Source organism: Paroedura picta, chromosome 12, assembly GCF_049243985.1.
Source record: "Paroedura picta isolate Pp20150507F chromosome 12, Ppicta_v3.0, whole genome shotgun sequence".
Taxonomy (NCBI): domain Eukaryota; kingdom Metazoa; phylum Chordata; class Lepidosauria; order Squamata; family Gekkonidae; genus Paroedura; species Paroedura picta.
The window spans coordinates 35,930,322-35,954,257 of record NC_135380.1 but is presented as its reverse complement, the minus strand read 5'-3'; the positions used below and the strand labels follow the sequence as shown (position 1 = coordinate 35,954,257).

The window sequence follows — 23,936 nt, the reverse complement described above, 5'->3', positions numbered from 1 at the left end:
GACACAGATGTAAAAAATATATAAGACAAAACCAGAAACTAACCCGAAAACAAAAGGAACGGCTGAGGGGGGGGCAGGGCTTCCATGCACGTTTGGCATTTTCTCTACATAAAACTATATGTACACCTCCATGATAAAAAGTGACAGCATGTCCAATTAAAGAACATTCTTACATGAGATATATTTGCATTATATATAAAGCATGGTTTTTTTATAGTCTGCTTTTCACTACCCAAAGGAGGCCCACCTTTCCCTTCCACAACAGACCCCCTGTGAGGTGGATGAGGCTGAGACTGCACAAAGAGAACAGCTCTGTAGGAACAGCCCTAAGAGAACTCTAACTCTCCCAAGGTCACCCAGCTGGCTACACGTGGAGGACTGGGGGGATTCAAACTCGACTCTCCAGATTAGATCCAGCTGCTCTTTAACCACTACCCCACACTACCTGTCAATTTGAACCAAAATGTCAAGCATGAACCACTGTCCAACAGGGACAAACAATTTGTCACTCTCCCCCACCTTTGTTATTAACAACCCAGTCCAATTTCCTCCTGAGCCACAGTTGGCACACAATGTACCCGGAGTGAGTGCAGGGGGTAGCCCATGGGTAACACTTCATTAAGATGCTGAAGGGTAGGGAACCACAAACAGGTGTTGCACTGTCCCTGTGCACCATTCAATTATGACTTGTTTCCTACTTCTTTGTTCCATTCATCTGTGGTTATCAGGCTATTAGGTGTATGGTCAATATCCGCCAGGAGATTTACATAAAATCATTCAATTTCTTCCTCTTCAACCTCTGTGGTAGAGGCATGAACTTGAACAACTGGTTATGCTGATAGGCTTTTCTGATTGATATTGATATTAATTGGTCGGACTCTGAACTATAGTCTCTGACAGCTTGTGCTACGTCACACCTCCAGCGTGGTTAGTGGTTAAGAGCCGCAGGCTAATCTGCGGAAGTGGGTTTGACTCCAGACTTCTCCACCCTAACCTTGGGCCAGTCACAGTTCTCTCAGAGCTCTCACTTAGCCCCTCTAGAGCTACCAGGTCTTCCCTAGCCACCAAAGGGGGATGGGGGGTAGGGTTGCCAGATCCAGGTTGGGAAGGTCCTGGAGATTTGGGGGTGCAGCCTGGGGAGACCTCAGTGGGGTACAAGGCCACAAAGTCCACCCTCCAAGGTATCCCTTTTCTCCAGGGAAATTTATCTCTGGGTTGTGGAGAAGAGCAGTTATTCTGGAGGAACCCCAGGTCCCACCTGGAAGCTGGCATCCAAAGACCCCTGTCCCCCTATCTCACAAGGTGCCTGTTGTGGGGCGATTGTAATGGGCCAGTTTGTAATGGGCCAGTTTGGTGTAGTGGTTAGGAGTGCGGACTTCTAATCTGGCATGCCGGGTTCGATTCTGCACTCCCCCACATGCAGCCAGCTGGGTGACCTTGGGCTCGCCCCAGCACTGATAAAACTGTTCTGACCGGGCAGTGATATCAGGGCTCTCTCAGCCTCACCCACCTCACAGGGTGTCTGTTGTGGGGAGAGGAATGGGAAGGCGACTGTAAGCCGCTTTGAGCCTCCTTCGGGTAGGGAAAAGCGGCATATAAGAACCAACTCTTCTTCTTCTGATTGTAAGCTGCTTTGAGAGACAAAGTAAAGGTAGGGAAAACAGGGTATAAAAAAACCTTACAGTTCTTCAAACAACACTGTTCCTTCTGAGACTGAAGATTACCTAATCTGTCACCAGTGTCTGTTCTTGTCTCACCCTCCCCTCCCCAGCCCAAACACTTAAAGAGTAAATACGATAATGCAGAAAAACCATTTCAAACTCCACAGAAACTTAAGAAATTGTGAGCATGGGGCACATGACTAACTGGATTTCTCGGGAAAAGGAAGTCTCTAGAAGGAAAAGATATTATTTTCCTGCAGCGAGAAGGAAGCCCGCCTCCCTGGATGCAAGAAGTATTCTGCTCTCAGGCTTTGGCTCTTTGCACTGGATAGCAGGAGCAACGTTTGCAAAAGCCCGGAGTGCTCACCAGATGGGACCTCCAAGGCTGCAAAGACTTGCCAAGATCACGGCGACCAAAGCACAGGAATGCGCGGCATTTCCTGCCAATCTGGATTTCTCTTGGGGTATTTCCTCTGAGCACCCTGCAGTGCAGGCTTCAGTACAGGACGGCAAATTATATAGCCCCAAAATCTGTCGCGCACATGGACTTCCAAGAAACATATACTCTGGTCCTTCATTATTCTCAAGGCCCTGGCAAGTTTACCTTACAGTAGCCTTGTAATTCGGCACTGGTCTGAGGCAAGTAACCTAAGTGCACCCAGTGGGAAGCTACAAAGCACCACAGTAACTGCATACCTGTCTAATCCTGCTCTGGCAGGGAGAGAGAATAGCCGCACCATGCAGTTTAGTGCAGCCCTGCTGTGCCAGACAGTTAAACTAAGCAAAGTCACGCATGCAGCTGAACAGGGCAGTCTGGCACTGAACACATGGGATCGTCCCACTAGCTGCAGGCAGAGCTTGGCATTTCCTGCAAGGGCAGAATCCAGAGACCCATGATCTGGGCAAACAGTGCGAGGGAAACAGCCTTGTTTACAAAACACTTCTGACACCACTGTAGAGACAAGCAGGAAGTCACCAGCCAAGCCAGTTGCTTCACATCCACGTGGTTAATAGCTATCCTCCTGGGGAGTCGGGGGAAACGGAGAATTATTCCTCTGAGATATGCATGGGGTGGCCAAATTGTGACTCTCCAGCTGTCCTTGGACTACAATTCCCATGAACACCTGCCAGCACACTGGGAGGGGAGACCACCAAGGAAGTCCAGGGTTGTGATGTGTTGGCAGGCAATGGCAAACCACCTGCAAATGCCTCTCACCTTGAAAACTGTATGGGATACCATACGTCATCTGTGATTGGTTGGCTGAAACTTGATGACGCTTTACTCACAAATAGACATGACTAGCAGTCTCAGATGGAATTTCTGCAGCACCTAAAGGAAGGAGACCTCCTCACTGTGAGCATTTCCTCTTCTCTTTTGCCTGTAGTCTGAGCTTCGGACAAGTTAAGCCCTGGCTTCTGCAAAGGCATCCAGGGTTCACTGAGGAACTGTGTTTCCCCATTAGAGGAATCAGCCTTATGTATTTCAAGCTCCACATGTCTACATGCCTAATGTCCTCTGTATTTTAATATCTCTCATTTGGAATAATTGCTTTGAACAAGTAGATAGTACTGTAACTTAAAGCAGTGGTCCCCAACCTTTTTATCACCGGGGACCGGTCAACGCTTGACAATTTTGGCCCGGGGGGGGGGGTCTTTTGCTGAGGAACATCTCCGCCGCTGCCTGAGCCCCTACGTTCCACTTGCTCCCCACTGATGCCCCTGACTTCCCGCTGCCCACTGGGAGGCGCTGCCAGCAGTAGCTGCGCAGTGCCACGCCAAGGGGGAGCCCCAGACATGTCGGCTGCTGGAGAGCACCAAAGGTGAGCTGGTGGCAGAATGGCAAGGCAGCCCCCGAGGCAGCAGCCGGGGAGGAGGATGAGGAGGAGTCGTGGCCTGGTACCGACTGATCCAGGGATCGGGACCGGTCTCTGGACCAGGGGTTGGGGACCACTGACTTAAGGTACTGGTTTCTTGACCTCACTACATATGCTAACCCACATTCTCAATGATTGCTCAGAAAAGCCAAATGTCCTCTGTATTTTAATTCATCTCTTAACTAGAATATTGTTTGTAAACCACCGTGATCCCACTCAGGAAAGGCGGTATACAAATCCAAATATAAATAAACAAACAAATAAAAATAATTGATTTAAACAAGTAGATTGTAATATAACTATGACTAATATAATGTAATGTAGTTTAGAATTATATATATATATATATATATATATATATATATATATATATATATATATATATATATATATATATATATATATATATATATGCTTTTTTATGGTCTGTGAACAGAGACAACCAAATGCTTTAATTCAGAGAAGAGGATACCCCAAGATGCTTCCATGTTTGAGAGGATAGACAGGGGGCAAGATTTCAGCTCACTGCTGTCAGCAATTGATTATCAATTTGCCCATTATTCTCTTAATGGGGACACATTTATTGTACGCCAAATGTTTCCCATGCAATTCTATGTCAAGTGAATACAAACAAATCCAAACGGCTGTTTTTTTTCCTATTTATCTCTGGTATTCATTAACCATTTTCGTTATGCTGTATGTTAATTGACTCTCAACTCTACCTACAAGTTTGAACTGATTACTTTCATTCCATGGCAATGTAGATGAGGAAGTGGTGCATGCACACGAAAGCTCATGCCTTGAACAAAACGTGGTTGATCTTAAAAGTGCCCCTGGACTCTAAATTCAATCTTTCAAATACTTCAAGAGAGCGATCCTGCCCCCTCTCAACCTCCTCTTCTCCAGGCTGAAAATTCATTCTCAAGTCCCTCAGCCTTCATTCGTAGGGCTTGGTCCTCAGGTCCCAAATAAAAAAGTAATGTTTGTCTAATTCCTACCCACCCACCCCCACCCCGCTGAGCAGAACAGTTCACATCCTGAGCAGAACAAAACTGCAGTAATCTTTAAATGGGCAATGGACAGAGCAAGACCTGTGCAGACCCAAACTGCACCTGAGCAGGGTTTCCTACATTATTGAATGGCCGCTCACATGTGCAGCTTACATGTAACAACAGCCAGCAGGGAGACCATGCACACTACTTAAAGGTATGCAATCTCTAAGTTTGCCTGAGAATTAAGGAACACTCTAAGGAGCGATTCCAGGATCCAAGACTGCTTCCAGAACCTTTCACAGGCAGCAGCTGCCCAGGATGTATTGTGGGTAAATAAAACATCATACCCCTCCCCTGTCTATAGCTTGAACTGGTCTCTTCCCAGTGTTCACTTGCAGAGATGCCTCCCCGGCGTTCTCAGAGACGGCTCAAGACAAGCCCCAACTGTTCTACGGCTGCAAAGGTGCCAAACATCCGGAGGCAAACAGCGGAGCCAAGACAGAGGCCACCATTCTTTTTAGACTTGGCAGTGGCTTTACAAACACACACACACACACACACACACACGCACCCTATCAAGTCAGGGATCACCCATTACATAAGTCACTCCATCTTCTCAAGAGGGGCAGAGGTTTCTGTATTTGAATTGTCTTCCCCACTCTCCAAACATCTTCCTGAAACACACCACTTTTCAGAAAACACCTGGCCTGCAGATTTTCTGGGTCAGTTGGGAAGAAAAAGAAAAACAGGAATCCCCTGACAAGGATCATCCCTCACTGCTATTATTTCTAATAAAGCCTTGATTCTGAACTAGATTTTAAACTAATCCCAGCTTCCCTTGCAGCGCCTCCCTTTCCCGTTACCTTTGTGGCTTTCTCCCCTAGGCTCTCCTCCCCCATTTTGTCCTCACAACTACCCTGCGATATAGGCAAAGTCGAGAGGGAGACTGGCAGCCTCTGATGAGCTCTGAGGTCAACTAGTTCTTTGGACCCAGGCCTTCCCAGCCCTAGCATGACCTTACACTGGCTGCATTCTTGCCACAAGCACCTCTTGTCTGCAATGTCCGACTATCCAAAGCTGGTCTACGTGTTAAGCAAAAGCAGCAAAACTCCAGATGCATGTATTTTGCCTTTCTGGATTTAGCCCTCCAGGAAAGGGTGAGAAAAATGCAAGATCCTATTTTGTATATTACCCAACGTCAGGAAAAGCCCAATAGTAAATCATCGGCTTTTGGCCACTTCTTGCAGCATGCAAACCCAGCCCAAGCCTAAGGGGTTACAGTCTGCCATGAGTACAAAATGCACGGAATCCATCTTCCTGCTAAGTGTGCCATTTTTAAAAAAAGGAAGGCAAGTGTCTAGTTCATACAGGTGCATGAGGATCAGAGCTCAGGAGCAAAGAATGCATTTTGCAAAGAGGCGAAGAGGAAGAGCTGCCTGAGAGCAATCGTCAGTCCAAGTGAACAACACACAACTGGAAGAACACACAACTGGGCCCGCAGTCAGGTACCTTCATACCAAAGATGAGCCTTAAAGTGCATGGCCACCACTTGCTGAAAAAAAGAGAAGCTCATAAGCAAAATTGTGACGCAGGACCATCAAAGAGAATAAATTACCCTAAGGGGTTGTGCAGATTTCCTTAGCGTACCTCATTTATGCCAGTAATAGAACCTTTATTACTTAAAGCCAAAGTCACGCAACACTCTATTAAATAATTCTTCGCTTTGGTTGGGTGAAAGTCTGCTGGGTGTGGAAATGATCCTTGGAATCGTGGATTTGGCTGGAGGCCACACAGTAGTCCTGATCAGACTCCCAATGTTGACCAACGTTGCCAATAGCACAGCAACACAAGTCTCCTTAAGAGAGAAGCACCTTGCTGCACTCAACTGAACCCTGGGCCTTCTGCGTGCCAAGCAGGTGCCCTCCTATTCAGCTCTTATCCCTTCCCACAGCCCCGAGTCACAACCGTCATCTCGGCAATATTGCACAACTCACACACGTTCTAAAATTTCTACTCGGCTTTATAGCTGAGCTGCTCTCTGGGTGCCTTCAATCTAGATGGAACACAAAAGCAACGTTGAGCTGGAACCCAACCAAAAGGCAATTAGCAAAACCAAAAAAAAATACAGTTCAAAACATCCTCAGCAGTTTAATTAAGCAGCTAAATTGCCTTACTAAAGAGCCAAGCTCTTTTTTTTTTTAATTAACTGTTACATAGTTCTCCAGCCTTTCCTCCAAGCGAATGCTTCTTCGACGGCCACAATCTTTTACAAAATTACTTTGCAAAGTAGGTTAGGCAGGAAGATTTCCGGGAGTTCTGTAGCGAGCATCCTGGCCAACCAGGATTTGAACCCAGGGCTTCTCGCTCTAACACACTGGCCTCTGCACGGGTTCTCTTGACCAGGTTTCGCCAGTTGAGCCTGAAAGGTTTTCTCAGAAAAACACAAATAGGAATCACAAGGCTATGCTGTGCAGTCATATCCACTAGTATATGTTTAATATTAGCACACATTCAAGAGTCAACCAGAACGGGGTCCTAGGTTAAGTTACCTGCTTTCTGCCCATCTTCGTCAGTGGTTGCTCTATAATGCAACTAAGTACATAAATGAGTGCATACATCCAGATTTAAACATCATCTCTCAAAAAGCGTTATACCAAAATATTTCCAAGCTACAATGTTACTGCACAATATAGCCTTGGTGATACCTGTTTTGTGCTTTTCTGACTTCACATTGAGGAATCCACGGTCCTTGTATTTGAAAGGTATTCTCAGGCAGTAAATTAATCAAGACTGGGAGGGGGGGGACCCTCCCCAAATCCCAGTATCAGCTGTTGATCCCTCATCCCCATCTGTGGGGAAGTTAACTCCTCGAGCTGCTCCCCCCCCTCCCCCAATCACTAAACAGAAAGATAACCCAGTATAGGATCAGGGAGTCACTTAGGATTTTGCCAGACCAATCTTTAAATTCTCTCTTATTCTGCAACAACAGGAAAAAATCTGCTTCCCCCAAACATGCCTGGTCACATTCCACTTCAACTCTGCCCTACAACCACATCCACCCCACCCAGCACATCAAGAGCTCTCTGCTCTATCCTGTGCTGCAGGTCTGCCCCACACGTATGCTTTCTCTTTTGGCAAGGCACCCAGGCTCAGGGAAGAACAGCACAGACCCAAATAACCCCCCCCCCACAAACATCATGCCCCCTGGAACAGGCAGGGCTTGTCTGAGGCAGAAAATCCATCTTCTGTCTCAACTCGCTCTCTGGTTCTTCATGGCAAGTTGTGTTTCGTCCCCTGAAAATTCCCACCGCCCCAGATGCCACGACCTGATTCACACATGCAGCAGAAAGGTTTATAACACTTGAGATGGTCAATGGAAGATTCCAGATACAAATGTTATTTGGCATTTATTTTAAAGGGGGGGGGGGCGACACTCCATGCAAGCAGAAAGCTAGCATGGAAACCAGAGAGAGAGAGAGCTAAACCTTTCTCCCTGCAATTTTCTGTTTGCAGGAAAGAGGTCAGCATGTACAGAGCTATGCTTCACAAGCATATTCTGCATGATCACACCACTTCTGGGGTTTCTTGAATGATAAAAAGGTTGAAGAAAACCTGGCCTACTGCCTAAAATCAGCATATAAGGCCAGGCAAATAGCCCTTTTAAGTCGCCTGTTGTGAATTAGGAGCCACTGTCAAGCTATGCTTTACAAATTAGCTATGTATTGAGGGGTTTTCTCCTTTTGCTATGATATTCAGCAACTAGAAACAGATACCCTTGCTCAGCTCTCAGTTTTTTAATTAGGAAGGAAATATACAAACATGTGTCATTGACTTGGCTGGTGCATGATTTACAGACAAGTAATTTGGAGCTGGTAAATTCTGATGGCTCACCGTGGCCAGATGGTAACCAAGTCAGTAGCCAAGCCCAAAGGGTGTGATACTCAGAACTGACTTCCATACAGTGTGCCCCCCCCCCAGAAAGAGGCATACAACTGGGGGGGAGGGGGAGGGAAAAACCCTGGAAGTTGTAGCTAATTGACTCAATAAATATTTGGGGCATCCACAACCTCCCTTTCACTAAGAGATGTATGCAAACACTATAATTTGTACAATGCGTGTATTAAAACATGTATGCAAGATCAAAGAAAATAAACACGAGGAAAATAAAGTTGCAGACATTGTATCTGCACAAGCAAATCTGAGTCTGACCCATTGCAATAAGTCATGGAGATCAAGACAGGGAATAAACCATTGTTTGGCCATGAAGGGCCAAATGGCCTTCTACAGGCAACTCATCCTGTAGTCCTGGGAGCTGATGTGGATTCATGACACAGTGCACCACCATGTTGGCCATATAGCCTGAGGAGGTTCATGTGGGTGGAAACAAGCTTCAAAGATCTATAGGAACACTAGAAATTAAGCCCGCTGTATAGAAAATACAGCGGGCGCTAGTGGGCAGTGGGTGGAGGGAGGAAAGGAAGGTAGGCAGGCAGCCAGGCATAGAGAAAGGGAGAAAGAGAGAGAGAGAGACAGAGACAGAGAAAGGGAGAAAGAACGATTGAGACAGAGAAGGGGAGATAGGAGAGTAAGCATTGGAAGAAAGAATGGAAGAAAGAAAAGCAGAAGAGAAATGGATGGATGGGAGCAAGAAAGGAGATTAAGGGTTGGATGGATAGATGGGTAGAAGGGAGGAAAAGAAAGAAAGAAAGAAAGAAAGAAAGAAAGAAAGAAAGAAAGAAAGAAAGAAAGAAAGAAAGAAAGAAAGAAAGAAAGAAAGAAAGAAAGAAAGAAAGAAAGAAAGAAAGAAAGAAAGAAAGAAAGAAAGAAAGAAAGAAAGAAAGAAAGAAAGAAAGAAAGAAAGAAAGAAAGAAAGAAAGAAAGAAAGAAAGAAATGGAGAAGGAGAAAAAGAGGCAGAGAGAGAGAGAACAGAAGGAAGGAAGGAAGGAAGGAAGGAAGGAAGGAAGGAAGGAAGGAAGGAAGGAAGGAAGGAAGGAAGGAAGGAAGGAAGGAAGGAAGGAAGGAGAGGCAGGCAGGCAGGCAGCAGGCAGATAGGTGCAATGGAAGGGGCCGCTGGGCAGGTGTGGGGGGTGAGTAGTGAGGGAGGAAGAGCTAGGGGTAGAGAAGGGTGGGGGCAAGGTGTTTGGGGGTGGGGAACCAGCAGCAGAGTGCGGGGGTGAGTTGTGGGGTGGGGGAAGCATGTGGGGTCGAGAGGGGTGGCTGCCTACCAGTGTCGGCATCGACTCCCACGTTTGTGTGTTGTTTGGGGTCAGTGGCGAGTCTTACGGGTGGCTGGCGGGCACCTGCGGGTATTTGGGCTATGCAAAGAGACAGGGCTGCTGTGTCAGTGATGTGGTAGGGCTGTCCCTGTGGCGGGCCCGAATGCGGGCGGGGCCGGGCTGCTGCCAGGCAGCTGCAGGGCTTCAGGGTAGGAATGGGACAGGGCCGCGGTGTCAGCAACACGTCAGGCCTGTCCCCTTGGTGGGGGGCAAAGCCCCCCCGCCACTTCTAGCAGGTTGGGCCGGGCGCCTGCATGTCCTCGCGGTAGGCAGCCTGGTCATGGCTGCATGGGGGGAAGGTGGTAGATGTGGGGGGGGGCGGGTCAGGAGGCTCTTCATGCCTCCTGACTCATCAGGCTGGGGCCAAGGGTCCAATCACCAACCGTGCTGCGCTCAGCTGGTGATTGGTGCCTTCTCCCTGGAATGATAAGCCGAGGGCTCAATCGGCAGGTGCAATGTGCCTGCCAATTGAGCTCTCCTTGTCATTCTGGGGGGGAAGGGGCCAATGGGCTCCCTTCCCCCATCACAGACAGGTTCCACCCCAAGGGCCCTTAGCATTTTATTTATACTGCCTCCACAGAGCAGTTACAGATGTTGTATGCCACCCCAAGATGACAGGCTCAATAGGGGCAACTTATAAGTACCAATCAGCCAATTAGCCAATTAACCAATTAGCCAATTAACCAAATAATCAATCAACAAATCAGCCAATTAACCAATTAACCAAATAACCAATCAGCCAATTAGCCAAGTAGCCAATTAGCCAATCAACCAATTGACCAATTAACCAATTAGTCAATCAGCCAATTAACCAATTAACCAATCAGCCAATTAGCCAAGTAGCCAATTAGCCAATCAACCAATTGACCAATTAACCAATTAGTCAATCAGCCAATTAACCAAATAACCAATCAGCCAAGTAGCCAATTAGCCAATCAACCAATTGACCAATTAACCAATTAGTCAATCAGCCAATTAACCAAATAACCAATCAGCCAATTAGCCAAGTAGCCAATTAGCCAATCAACCAATTAACCAAATCGACCAATTAACCACTTAACCAATTAACAAACAAACAGATAAATACATTTTGGGCCTAATACATTTTGATCTATAAGATGTGATGAAAACCTTATAGATTGAAACATGTTAGATTCAAGGTTTTTGTATTTATAGTGTGCATGTTTGACTGAGGCGTGTGTGACCTTTTGGGAAAAGAAATGTTTCTTTTTTATGGTTCTGCAATTACCTTGAGCTCTGTTTAGTAAACTGCTTATTTAATATATTTTTACTAGGGGCAAAGCCCGTTGTATCCAAGAATACAATGGGCGCTAGAGCTTGGCAGTGGGAAGAGGAAGGGGAGGAGTTGTCCAATCTGTAAGGGCATGGGGTAGAATGTGTGTGTTGTGTGGGAGGTTGTGGTGGCATGGTGGCAAATGTGGGTATGGGTGTGGAGATATGGGTGTCAAGAACCTGTGGTGTGGAATGTTCATTGAGTGTGGGAGAGGATTGACCTTTGGGAATTTTGGCATAGTGGTTACAGATGAGCTTTCCAGAGCCATGTCCTCAGATATGTGAAGGGAAAATCAGACTGGAGACTCTTTTTAGGGGAAGGTTACATGGCAACCAATTCCTCCCAGTTTTGCGTCATTTCTCTTCTTGTGTGAATTAGGCCACATTCACCGAAATGCCCCTCTGCCCTAATACACATGGGGTAGTCACAGTACACAGGTGTCCTTCGCAGCATGCCTGAAGGGGGGGAAGGGGAGCACTCTGCAGCCTCCAGCCAGCTCTGTCAGGGTTCTGAGGCAATTTGCTGTTAGACATGACAGTTTGGACAGCCTTGGGGCAAAAAGAGCTGACGCAGCCTCTGTTCTCATCCCCCTTGGCAGCCCTGCTGATCTCCTCTCCCTGCAGTGGTCAGGAGCAGATTGGCAGCCAGACTGGGCTGGGTGAATGGAATTTTGGTCTGTCCTGGTGGGGGCCAATGGGGAAGGCACTTCGCGCACTTTCCCATTAGCCGCTTGGCCCTTGAGTGGCCTGTGAGTGGCACTTGGAGGGGCGAATCAGGAGCCGCTTTGCGGCTCCTGATTTGTCCCTCTGAGTTTTTATCATGGACAGAGCCCTCCCTAACTCCTCCCCAATAGCCCTTAGGGCTTTATTTAACCACAGGGGCGGTTAAAGATATGAAGCCTCATCCTTAGATGAAGTCAGATAGTAAGGCGAGCTATGCCACCTATTCCAGCTGGCAGCAACTCTAAGACCTTTAGTGGGAAAAGATCGCTCCCAATACAAACTACCCATGATCCTTTGACTGGTGGTACAAGGACAGCACTTAGGACCTTCCACGTGCAAATGCTAGTTGGTGCGGAATGCTACAGCATTGCTATTACTGGGAATGAGATGAGATGGAGCACACACATTACTCCCATCTTGCAGGCACTTCACCAGGCTCCCTTTAAGGCATTAGCTATCGCATACAAAGCTCTTCAGGCTCGGACCCTCATATTGGCGAGACCACCTCTCCGCCCACGCTCCACCCTGGCACCTTTGCTATCAGAGCGGAGTCTTCTGCAGATGCCAACCTGCAAAGGGGCAAATCAGCCAGTGTGGCTCCAAATCATCGAACAGTCCGCATGAAGAGATTAAGAAGGCTCCTGCTGTCCTGGCCTGCCACAAACTATGCAAAATTCAAATATTCAAGGGAACTTTCTGACACAGGCAACAGAGTTGCACAGTACTCAATGCTCCACAAAGTTACTTGGATAAATTATGAGGGACTGTGGTCTACACTGTCGTTTACAGCTTGCTGACTCTAGAATCTCACTGTATAATTTTGCATTATGTAACAACAACAACAACAACAACATAGCCCGCCCTTCCCTGCTGGTTCAGGGCAGGTAACAACCAGAAGTATCCATAATTGCATGGATAACAACAACAACTGTTTTAAATTAACATACATTAATTAAATTATATTACTAAACTGCCTCTTTAAAAACCATCCAAAAGGGAATTTATTTCTGTTGGGTGGGTGGTGTGAAGGACGGAGCACTGCTGTTTTATGAGCAGGGAGGCCAGCATTTTCTCAACATTAATTTCCTGGCCTCAGACATAAGCCTGGCGGGATAGTTCCATTTCACAGGCCCTCCGGAACAGCCCCTGATCTCGCCAAGTGATAGTATTCCACCTGACTGGGGCCAGGCCTGAAAAGGCCCTGGCCCAGGCCAGTTTTAATACTTATGCTGTTTCCATTCTGTTTTTAGACTTCGGGAACCTTAATTCCCATGCCAGTGTTCACTGAACATCCCATCCTGTTGACTGCACTGACTCAACTCTGCGTCATCTGATTTGGGTCCAAGTGAGAAAGACAAAACCATAAATAATGTAAATAAATGAATGCAAAACAGGGACTGTTGCACTGAGCCAATGCTCCTTCCGCACCAAGGGCACTGTGATTCTCTCCCCCACCAAACCCGCGGAACAAATTTTGAGTCCAGTGGCACTTTTCAGACCAACAAAGTTCGATTCAAGGTGTAAGCTTCCTAGGCACACAGCACACTTTGCCCTGGCTAGCTTGTCTGAGGAAGTCGGCTGTGCCCATGAAACCCTACGGCTAGAACAAAATTTTGTCAGGCTTCAAGGTGTCACTGGACTCTGACTTTGTCCCGCAGCTTCAGACCAACATGGCAACCCACTTGAATCACTCTTCCTCCCTGAATCAGACATGCTGTCATCAGTCACTGCAGAACAATGCTCATTCTGTTCTCAGAGTTAGGTTGCCAGCTCTGAGTTGGGAAACCGCCGGAGATTTTTGGCACGGAGCTTGAGGAGGGAGGGGTTGAAGTTGGGAGGGACCTCAGAGGGGCATAAGGCTATGGAGTCCACCTTTCAAATAGCCATTTCTTCCCACCCTGGTGTAGTGATTAGGAGCGTGGACTTCTAATGTGGCAAGCCGGATTGGATTCCCCGTTCCTCCCCCACATGCAGCCAGCTGGGTGACCTTGGGCTCGCCACAGCACTGAGAAAGCTGTTCTGACCGAGCAGTGATTTCAGTGCTCTCTCAGCCTCACCTACCTCACAGGGTGTCAGTTGTGGGGAGAGGAAGGGAAAGTGAATGTAAGCTGCTTTGAGACTCCTTCTGGTAGAGAAAAGCGGCATAGAAGGACCAACTCTTCTTCATCTTCTCTGCTATCTTCTCTACTTCAAGTGTCCCTCAGTTAACATCATATCAGGCTTCCTCGGGAGGTGGTGGGTTCTCCATCTTTGGAAATTTTTAAGCAGAGGCTGGATAGCCCTCTGATGGAGAGGCTGATTCTGTGAAGGCTTAAGGGGGTGGCAGGTTACAGTGGATGAGTGATTGGGATGTGAGTGTCCTGCATAGTGCAGGGGGTTGGACTAGATGACCCATGAGGTCCCTTGCAACTCTATTATTCTATGATTCATTGAGGATTGGGACCTAGCCGCAAACTGCCCCACCCTCCATCTAAGCCTGTGTAGCCTCAATATTCTTTTATACATTCCAAGATGTGCTCCTGGAGCTCAGAAATAAAAATTGCTCACAGGAGTGGACAGTGGGAGGCCCTTGGCAACCTCTAAAAAGCGGGAGGTATAAACATATTGTAGGCATCACCTCTAAGGAGGCCTTTCCAAGAGTATAAAACACAGGTCCTGTTAGATGCCACCTGGAGATTTGCAGATCAGAGGAGAAATTTGGAACACACATGGAGAAGGAGAAATCATTTCCCCCCGCCAAGAATTGACCCCCCCCCTCCCTGACAGGCTTTCATGGATCTAGGATCCCTGCCAACCTAGCCCCCTAAGACTAGGTTCCAAGACAGTCTAGGCCCAGAATGAAAAACAAACATGGCATAAGCACCAAGAGGCAGGGTTTAGTTCCAGCACCCCTTTAAGAGCCAATTTGTTTTCACTTGCTTAGAAGCCAGAGTGAGAGAGAGAAGCCAGGTACCCAACCAGCAATTCAGGGCACAGGAGGCGATGCCCGAGGCCAGCCTGCCTTGCCCGGCCCATCCAAGACCAGCAGGTGAAGGAAGAGACAAAGCTAAGCCAATAACGGCAAACAGGCCACCCCTCAGGGCCTTCCCCGTAGACCAAGGGGGACGGGAAGTCAGAGGTCGTTCCTCTGTTGGAGACAGAATGGGGAGGGGATCCTTGGGCTACTCTCAAAGGGCAAACCTCCCCACCGACCGGCTCTTAGCGTGGGACAAAAAGACAAGTGTTCAGCTCTGGCAGTTCTCCTCCCTCCCCCCAAAAGTGGCGGAGCCGGAGGCTAAATAAAAAAAGGACCAGCCATCGGAACTTTTTCACTGATGGGGGGACTGCAGGGGGTGTTCAAAACCCTTCATGGGGCACGAATCAGACTACCAGGCCTGCACTGGAGGTCAAAACCAAACTAGCTGCTTTTAACAACTGAGGAGGGGAGGAAACACACTGCAATTCTGAGAGTCACCCTCCAACTTCCAGGCAGCTAACGCAAGGCTCATGACCCATTCCCGTTATTAATACAATGCCTCCATTGTACAAGTCGGTTTACTAGGTAAACAAAGAAAGAAAAGTAGGTCTCTGCCCCTGAGGATGTTACAGTACAAAGTGGACCTGTAAAAGAGACAGTGGGAAATTACTGATGCAGACAAAACTATTTCATCTCAATTGCAGCGAGGGATGAAGACTGAAAGGGTGGCAGAAATAGGCAATTCAGTGCATTTTCCTCTGGATTTTTTCTCAACGTGGAACTGAAGGCAGGATACACATGGAAGGCTCCCATCCAATCTGTGATCAGACAAAAACCAGACCAGCATCTTCTTATGAAAAGGACACAAATGTCATTGTTCTGCTGAGTATTCATCTAGCCACAGTTGGAGTATTTCAGCCTATTCTGGAGAAAAGCAACTTGGCGATACCAAGCAGACTGTAAAGTAGGATGACAGATATAGAAGGTGAGACAAACAAAAGGACCATGTTCTCCAGCAGAACTTTATGTTGATGCTGAGGTCATCTGGCAAGATCCTTCTTTGTGCAACATCATCACAGGTTGGACAGGTAACAACACATGGCAGGGCCTTTTTGGTGGCAGCACCAATATTAGGGAAGGTGCTCCTCAGCCCAGGAGACCCAAGCCACCTTTAAGACAGAAGCAAAAACCTAACCCAAGCTTTCAGAAAACCCTTGAGGTTCTGGATGATCCTGGAAGGTTTTCCCAAAAGGGTGGGAGTTAATTAACATGAATATATATTTTTAAAATTTGATAAACATTTATTGGAAGATGTGGCCATATATAGTCACGTAGGCCGCCCCTCTCCTCCCAGAATGGCCAATGATGGGCCTGGAGGGGGTGGGAAGGGGAGGAGCCCCAGGTGGGCGTGTCTACAACTATGCTTCCCAACCATATTCTGTATGATCATGACCTGGGGTTTCTTGAAGCCTGAAGAATGTTTCAGGGGTTTATCAATGGTAAAAGAAAAAAAGAAAAGAAAAATGCTAACCTAAACTGTTCAACCAAGATCTCAAATCCTGAAATCTGAGATGCACATCTGACCCACAATGTCTCCTTTTCATAACTTATCTGCTTCTCAAATGTTTCAATGATCTTGACTGTGTCTTATCTAAATATGTATTGTTCTTAAGGGCAAAACTTTTATATCCTTATAAACTACTCTACAGAGGGGCACAGAATAGAAATATATATTATATATATATGAAAATAAATAGGACTATGAAATACACAACAAAAATCTGGAAGAACATATTTGGAGAGGGGGAATAAGCAGTAGAATATTAAATATTAAGCAACCTTTCACTGATTGCAAGGATTAAGTACCAAGGCCAACTTGGTTTAATGAGGATTTGGCAGGAAAGATGAATGAACCGGGAATAATCTGCCCTCTTAAACCTGAGGGTTTTACCAAAAGAATCCAGGCTAATCTGATAGGGTAATCTAAGTGAATAAAATCAGAACCATTTCATGGTATTATTCCAAGATAGCTGTTTGATAATGGGGGCAGGGGAGAATATTCCATTGAAGACATGATTAGCCTTCTAAAAAAAACCAAAACCCAAAGAAAACATTATGCTGGTTAAAATATTCAGGAAAACAAAGCAAGGAGTTTGTAGGACCTTTTGTTCTAGACACTCTAGAGCAGGGGTAGTCAAACTGCGGCCCTCCAGATGTCCATGGACTACAACTCCCATGAACCCCTGCCAGCATTTGCTGGCAGGGGCTCATGGGAAGTGTAGTCCATGAACATCTGGAGGACCACAGGTTGACTACCCCTGCTCTAGAGAGAGCAGAAATAAACACGTGAGATCGAACTATTCTCAGCAACAAATCTACTGTTCCATCATTACTGGTTCAGTTATCATGCCAGATGACAGCCAAGGGAACCCAAAATGTTCTCACCCAGCTGCCAAAACAACTTCCGAAACCGTAGTTAGAGGAGTTCACAAGCCACAGTTTGTTCTAACAGTTGCTTGGCATGACATCCAAATGGAGAAGACACTGGTGACCATTACTGCCAAGTCTGCTATGCAAACAGACTGGGTATCTTAGCAAGCAGCAGAGGAAAGAAGTTCAAAAACAGCTCAAAACCACGGCTAGCTTGTCCCTTTGGAAAGTCAAACCACAATTCAAGCTCTGGACATACTTGGCAAACAGCGGTCTGTTGTGCTGGCAGAGAGTTTTATTAGGGAAAATCCAACTGGCTCTTCCCTGTGTGTGGTATAGCAGCTAAAGGCTCAGGCTAGAATCTGGGTGGCCGAGGGTCAACCCCCTCACCCTTCTGTGGAAGCTGGCTAGGTGATATTGAGCTCACCTACAGCTCAGGATTGCTTTGAGGATAGAGGTGGAGGCGAGGAGAACCAGAGAAGCTGCTTTGGATCTGCATGAGGGAGAAAGGCAGGACAGAATACAAAATGCAATTTTAAACAGGCTTCCCAAACCCAAGACAAAACCATAGTATGGGGAACAAAGGACATGGGCCTGCTACCCACCCCTGACATAATGAGTGCTATTATTAGCCAGAGTGGGAGGAGACACCCTCTTCCCTGATTTCCTTTTTCTAAAGTTTCCCAAAGGCCAGTTGTAGTGGGGGAAACTATTTGGTGGAAGAGCTAAACCTCCTCTGTTTCCCTCTAGCCAAACTGGAGTCCTATGCAGCCGTGTTTGCTCTTCCAAAGCAAAAAATTAAGACAATACAGTTTTGCATCCCCAGTGCATCATTTGATTAAGACTCTATATCAATTCAAAATAACTGAGTCAGGCCAGAGGTTATATATACCGTATTTCATTTCACGTTCAGGGTCCAGTTTAGAAAGGAATTCTAAAAACGAATAAACAGCAGCAGCGAAGACAAACCTTAATGTATCACATGCAGACTTTGACATTTTCAGGTGCGCACTTAATGTGTGAAGATAGATGCACTGCGAAGAATTAAGCAAGGTTAATCCCCCCCCCCCGAAAAAACCCTTCTTTCTCTTAAGGATACTGCCAAAGGCTCACAGAAACAGGGCCTGTTTGGGCAAAGATGAGGAACACGGAAGAATGAGCCTAATGAAAAAAACCAGTAAAACCACAGGGCACAGTACCCACTTCCTGGAACTTGGAGGTGGGGTGCTCTCAGGTGGATTCTTGTAGTAACCAACTAAACACCTGCAAAGAATTTTTGTCAATGGCAGCCTCTCAAAAAATTTCTTGTAGCATCCTAATTGGCTAACATTTGCACTGGGAAACGCCCTGGGCCTTTGAGGGGTTGCAAGAGGAAGGGAAAAATTAAGGGTTGGTATCACTGCCCAGATGCAGTACAGATCTGAAACTGAGGAAAAGACACTTTGAAGAGACTAAAACTACTGAGACTCAAGGGCAAGGCTCTGCTCTGCCTAGCTTGCCTTACAAGATTGTTGTTCTTGATAAAAATCGACATTAGGAGTGCTGAAGAAAGAGTAGGAATAAAATGTAAGAGATCACTCCCTCTTTAGCCTTTTATCACAGCTTTTCAACTAATTTGACCAGGTTGAAGCAAAGACTTGTCAGTAAAAAAAAGTCATGTAATTTTGAGAAAATAGAGGGTCCTTTTTAGTTAGTAGTTCTCCCTGGTATTTTATACCACCAGCAACATCCCATGGGAGTCTTAAAATGGTCAACTTCTTTATTCATTCCAACTAAGTTTCTAGACCTCATGACCGCAGAGAGAATTATGAAAACCATGACAGATAAAGTAATTAAGGACCAAAAAAAGTTGCATTACCTTTTCATTGCAAGGTGAGCCCTTTACATTTAACAGCATAAAAGACTCCATTCAGACATCATACTAAACCAAATACTGACAAATTAACTATGGTTCGGTGCAAAACCCAAACTGATAGAACACAGTTTATCATCAGCCACTAACCAGAATTAGAAGCCACTGTATCATGGAATAAGAATACGGTTCTCAACTGTGGCTAGTACAAACCACAGTTTGGTGCAAGATCTGAACCAAATCACTATAGACACAACAAAGTACATTGGAGGTGATGAAAAATATTTTACAGGAATGGAAATGATGCATGAAATTAGGCAAGTAACTAATATATTTAACATACTTCACAAATGTACACAGCACCACCTCTGGCTTACAATGGAATTCCCCAACAAGCCCTCACGGTCAGCATGTTAAGCCCCACTGATGCAGGCCTTCCATGGAAGCCAACCCCCTATGATTCAGAGATCTACAGGGGGGGGGGAGAGAAGACAAGGCTCCACTGGATCAACCAGTTTTTCCCCACAAAAAGATGATTCATCCATTCCACTTGGTCATGCACCACCACGAGTCACAGATGGATGACCCTTTTACCAGCAGCAGCAGATTGCATTCATGGAAAGGTCTTGGGGACATCAGTGGAAGAGGACAACTCCCAAATAGCTGCAATCCTATGCGTGGTCTGTGGACAGTAAAGCCCCGGTGAAATCAGCGGAGGCTGTTCCTGGGTATGAATGTGTTTTTAGAAACTTCTCAAGGAACTGAAAGCCAGCAAGGCAGAGACTATGAAACTCAGATTGACTGAAGTATTTTATACTCCACCCTAGGATGCTCACACCTATATTTTTAGCCCCCCCCCCCCCTGGAAATTGTAACACGGTTTTATGTATTTATTTTGCTGGACCCCTGATCCCACTCAAAGAGCACTTCTGCACTTTAAAAAAAGCAGCCATTAAAAGAGAGAAGCCCCTTCCTGTACCCCTCCTTCCCAGTCTAGAACCAGCTGCCTTTACAACAATTACTGCTAATTTCCTGCTCAGATACACATTTGTACATGTATGCAGTGGGGATGAAGGCTACATCGAGAGCTCCTAAGGTTTTTTTTAAATTTATTTATTACATTTATATACCGCCCTGCCCTGAGGCTCAGGGCGGGTCACATGGAACGTAGAGAACTATACACTGAACTCAGTTTCTGTGTCAACAAACTACAATGCAAAAATGGTACAATAACAACAACAACAGAATGTAACAGTTTAACAGGGTGACAATCAAACAGGTCTATGGTTTAGATCAGGTATAAGGATTCCTGGGAGGGGAGTTCAAGGGCTCAGTGGTGTTGTAGATTCCGGCCGACCTCAACCAAATGCCTAGTGGAAGAGTTTCCTGTTGCAGGCCCTGCGGAACTGTTTTAGTTCCGTCAGGACCCTGATCTCCTCCAGGAGTTTGTTCCACCAGGTGGAGACCAGGACAGAGAAGGCTCTGGCCCTGGTTGAGATCAAGCGAGCTTCTTTTGGGCTAGGGATCACTAGCCAGTCGGCGGTGGCAGAGCACCAGGCTTTTTGAGGGGCATAGTCAGAAAGGTGGTCCCTCAGGTACACTGTGCCCTGACTGCGTTTGACCTTGATGGTAATTATCCCCAGACTGATGATTATCTACCTCATACTCTTCTTGGGCGGCCCTGTGCCCTTGGCATCTGAAAGGCAAAGGGAGGTTATGTGGTCCTGGGCCTTCCCAAAAGTGGAATCAAGACCGTGGAACTACCTCCCCCTAGAACAGGGATAGTCAACCCGTGGTCCTCCAGATGTTCATGGACTAAAATTCCCATGAGCCCCTGCCAGCATTTTCTGGCAGGGGCTCATGGGAATTGTAGTCCATGAACATCTGGAGGACCACAGGTTGACTACCCCTGCCCTAGAAGTTTGCTTTTCTCCTCTACTGGCATTTCAGCATTCAGCCAAAGCAGTTCTCCTCTACAGAGCTTTCAGGGCTGCTCCACCAGCCAGAAACCTACAATACTACCGCACTTTCATTTAAGCTTCATTGTTTTGTAATTATCTGATTATTCCCCGTCTGGGATTCTTGTTAGATGCCATGGAGACCATAAAGCAAATATAGGTATCTTATCAATCTCCACCAAAAAAGAAAAGAAAAAGCAAGACCATCACTCCCCAAGACAAAAGATGAGCAAATGCCAATCAAACTTTAAAAGACAGCAAGAGGTCAAGTCTGAGAACTGGCCTTGTCAATTGGGTGGGGGTGGGGGTGGGGGGGAGAAGAGCCAGACATAGCAGACTTGCCCCCTTCTGACTACTGACCTCTCCTCCTCCCCCCTTATTAGGGTCAATCAAGTATCGGCAGGCAGCAATTACCGGCCTCTTCCCCCCATTTCTAGTCTATAATCAGGCCGATACCTCCTGGGGCAAGAGAGCAAATTGTACAGAAGACAGGATCTTGGCTAGAACTCAGCCCACTTATGGGGGAAGGGAGGAATTCCCTTCCAACAAGGAGCCATATATCCTGTTCCCACGAGGGCAGAGATCCCTGGCCACAGAGCTTTCCATGCCAAACAAGGAACAGTCAATCCCTAGGGTAGCCCAAGCCACATCGCTGCCCACCAAGAACCTTGACCAGCCCATCATTTCCCTTAGACTGGCAACAATGTTCAGGCCAGATGTGCACGCAGGGCAATACTCTGCACATACTCAGAAACATTTCCCATTAATCCTCATTAATTAAACCACCCCAGGCACAGCTCAGGAATCCAGTATAGATTACGTCTGCCACTAACCATTTCATTTACTCCTTTTTTTCCCCTGTCCTAGGAGTATTACAATCTGAGCTCCCTTTTTTTGAGTCTGCAGAACACTCTTCCTAGCTTGTCGTTAAAAGCTTGAACGTTGTGGACTTTAAGCCCCTATCTCCAGCATCTTGAAGTAAGCTGCTCCGCAAATCAATCTTGCCAACTGTCAAGCGAGAATTTAGCAAATACAGTCCCCAGCACCTCAGAGGCTTCACTGATTTATGACCGCTTCTGACACCATGTGACACCCCTCCTGATGTTCCATATTGCTCAAGCCAGAACTGCTGCCACTCCCTCGGTTTAGGATCAGGGTCCAAAAAACAAGCTCTGCCTTGAAGCAGAGCCCTCTCCCAACAGAGCACTTGTGACCCTTCCCGTTATTTAACCCCCCACCAACCCCGTGGTAAAACTTCACCAGCTGGATTTCCGCCTGCCCCCGTGCTTATGCCTCCTTTGCTCCCTCAGCCTCCAACTCAGGGATAGTCAAACTGCGGCCCTCCAGATGTCCATAGACTACAATTCCCATGACCGAATGCTGGCAGGGGCTCATGGGAATTGTAGTCCATGGACATCTGGAGGGCCGCAGTTTGACTACCCCTGCTCCAACTAACCAAAGCCCCACACCTTAGGAAATAAGCAGGAAAAGCATGCGAGATACAAAAGCATGAAATGATCACTCATTAAATGTGCACTTAAGCATCAAATGAGGAACCCCCCCCCCTTGATTCTGCAGCCACCAACCCAGAACTGCCCCTCCTCTCGCCCCCCCCCCAGCAGTCTGGACAAGAAATCTTTGCCGAGACTTGCCTCTCCAGCAAGAAACACCTTTCCAGTTCCTCCCCACCCCCGTGCCAAGTTTCCAGAGGCAAGAAAAGGGCGGGGCCGATTCGATCCCAAAAACTTCGACGCTGCAACGTGGAGGGTTTGGGGAAAGGGGTGTGTGCGCAGGAGGGGGGGGGGATTCTCAAGGTCCCTTAACGTGAAGCTTGGAGCAAGCGACTGAGCGGGGGAGTGGGTGGCCCTCCCACGGATTTTTTTTTATCCATCGTGTTTTCCAAAAATTGTACTTCTCCCTTAATTCTGCATACTTATTATTTTTTTTTTTTTGGAGGTGGGGGGGATGGCAAAGAGGTGTCGCCCAAGCCCCGGCGAAGACGAGCAGCGCAAAAGCTCCTCCCGGCGCGGCAGCGAAGCCTCCTGGCCCGGCGACCCACCTGGCCCGCTGCGCCCCTGCCTGGCTTACCTGCGATGAACTGGCGGCGGGCGTCGTCCAGGTGCGCGGAGATCACGTCCCCCATGGCGCCCGGGAAGCTTCGGCGGCGAGCGAGGCGGCGAAAGACAAGGCGACGTCCCGGCTACAGGCGCAGAGGAAGCCCCCGCCAGGCGAGCCGCTCCATGGGAAGGCGACGGAGGCAGGAAGACGGGCGAGCCAGCCAGCGAGGAACGGCCCTGCCTTGCGCACGCTTCGCCCGCAGACACGCCTTTCTCGCCCGCTCGCCCGCCCCCTTCCCCTCGCCCTTGCAGAGCGGCTCTCCCGCTTTCCCCCTCGGAGACTTCCTCCTCCGCTCCCCGGCCGGGAGCTCCTCCTCGGCGGCCGTCCCTGGCCGGGTTGAGCCGGCCTCCGGGCGTCCCCTTCCCCGGGAGCTCCGAAAGACAAGGGAGGCGAGGCGAGCGGAAGGGAAATGAGGAGCAGAAAAGGCCGGCGGGAGCTTGGCCCTCGAGTCCCTCCCCAAAGAGCCGGAGGGAGGGGAACTGGCCGCCGACATGGGTTGGCCTGCGGAAGCTTTGCAGATCAGATTGGGGAGAGGGATATGTTTACTCGGGTGTAAGGGCCGAGGGCCACGAGGCCACCTGCTTCCAAATAACCGTGTCGTGGCTTGCAGGGTTAACTCTGGAACTGCTTGGGGCCTCATCTCAGCAATCTTCCCAACAACCCTGTAAGGGAGGCCAGCAGGTGTCATTCATATTGGGCGGCAGATGGTAGCCCTGTCCTGGATAGCCAAGGCTAGGCCTGCACAGATGATCTCAGAAGCTAAGCAGGGTTGGCCTTGGTTAGTCGAAGGATGGGAGATCTT

At 47.6% G+C, this 23,936-nt stretch overlaps 1 protein-coding gene across 1 annotated transcript in view; it reads right to left on the bottom strand.

Moving 5' to 3' along the window:
- Window positions 1-23,525, bottom strand: part of NIBAN2 (niban apoptosis regulator 2) — a 100,967-nt gene extending 77,442 nt beyond the window's left edge. The window contains exon 1 of the mRNA XM_077307092.1: window positions 23,105-23,525. Within this exon, the coding sequence (XP_077163207.1) occupies window positions 23,105-23,159 (55 nt within the window). The 5' untranslated portion in view covers window positions 23,160-23,525. The remainder of the gene's footprint in view (window positions 1-23,104) is intronic.
- Between the last annotated feature and the right edge of the window lie 411 nt (window positions 23,526-23,936).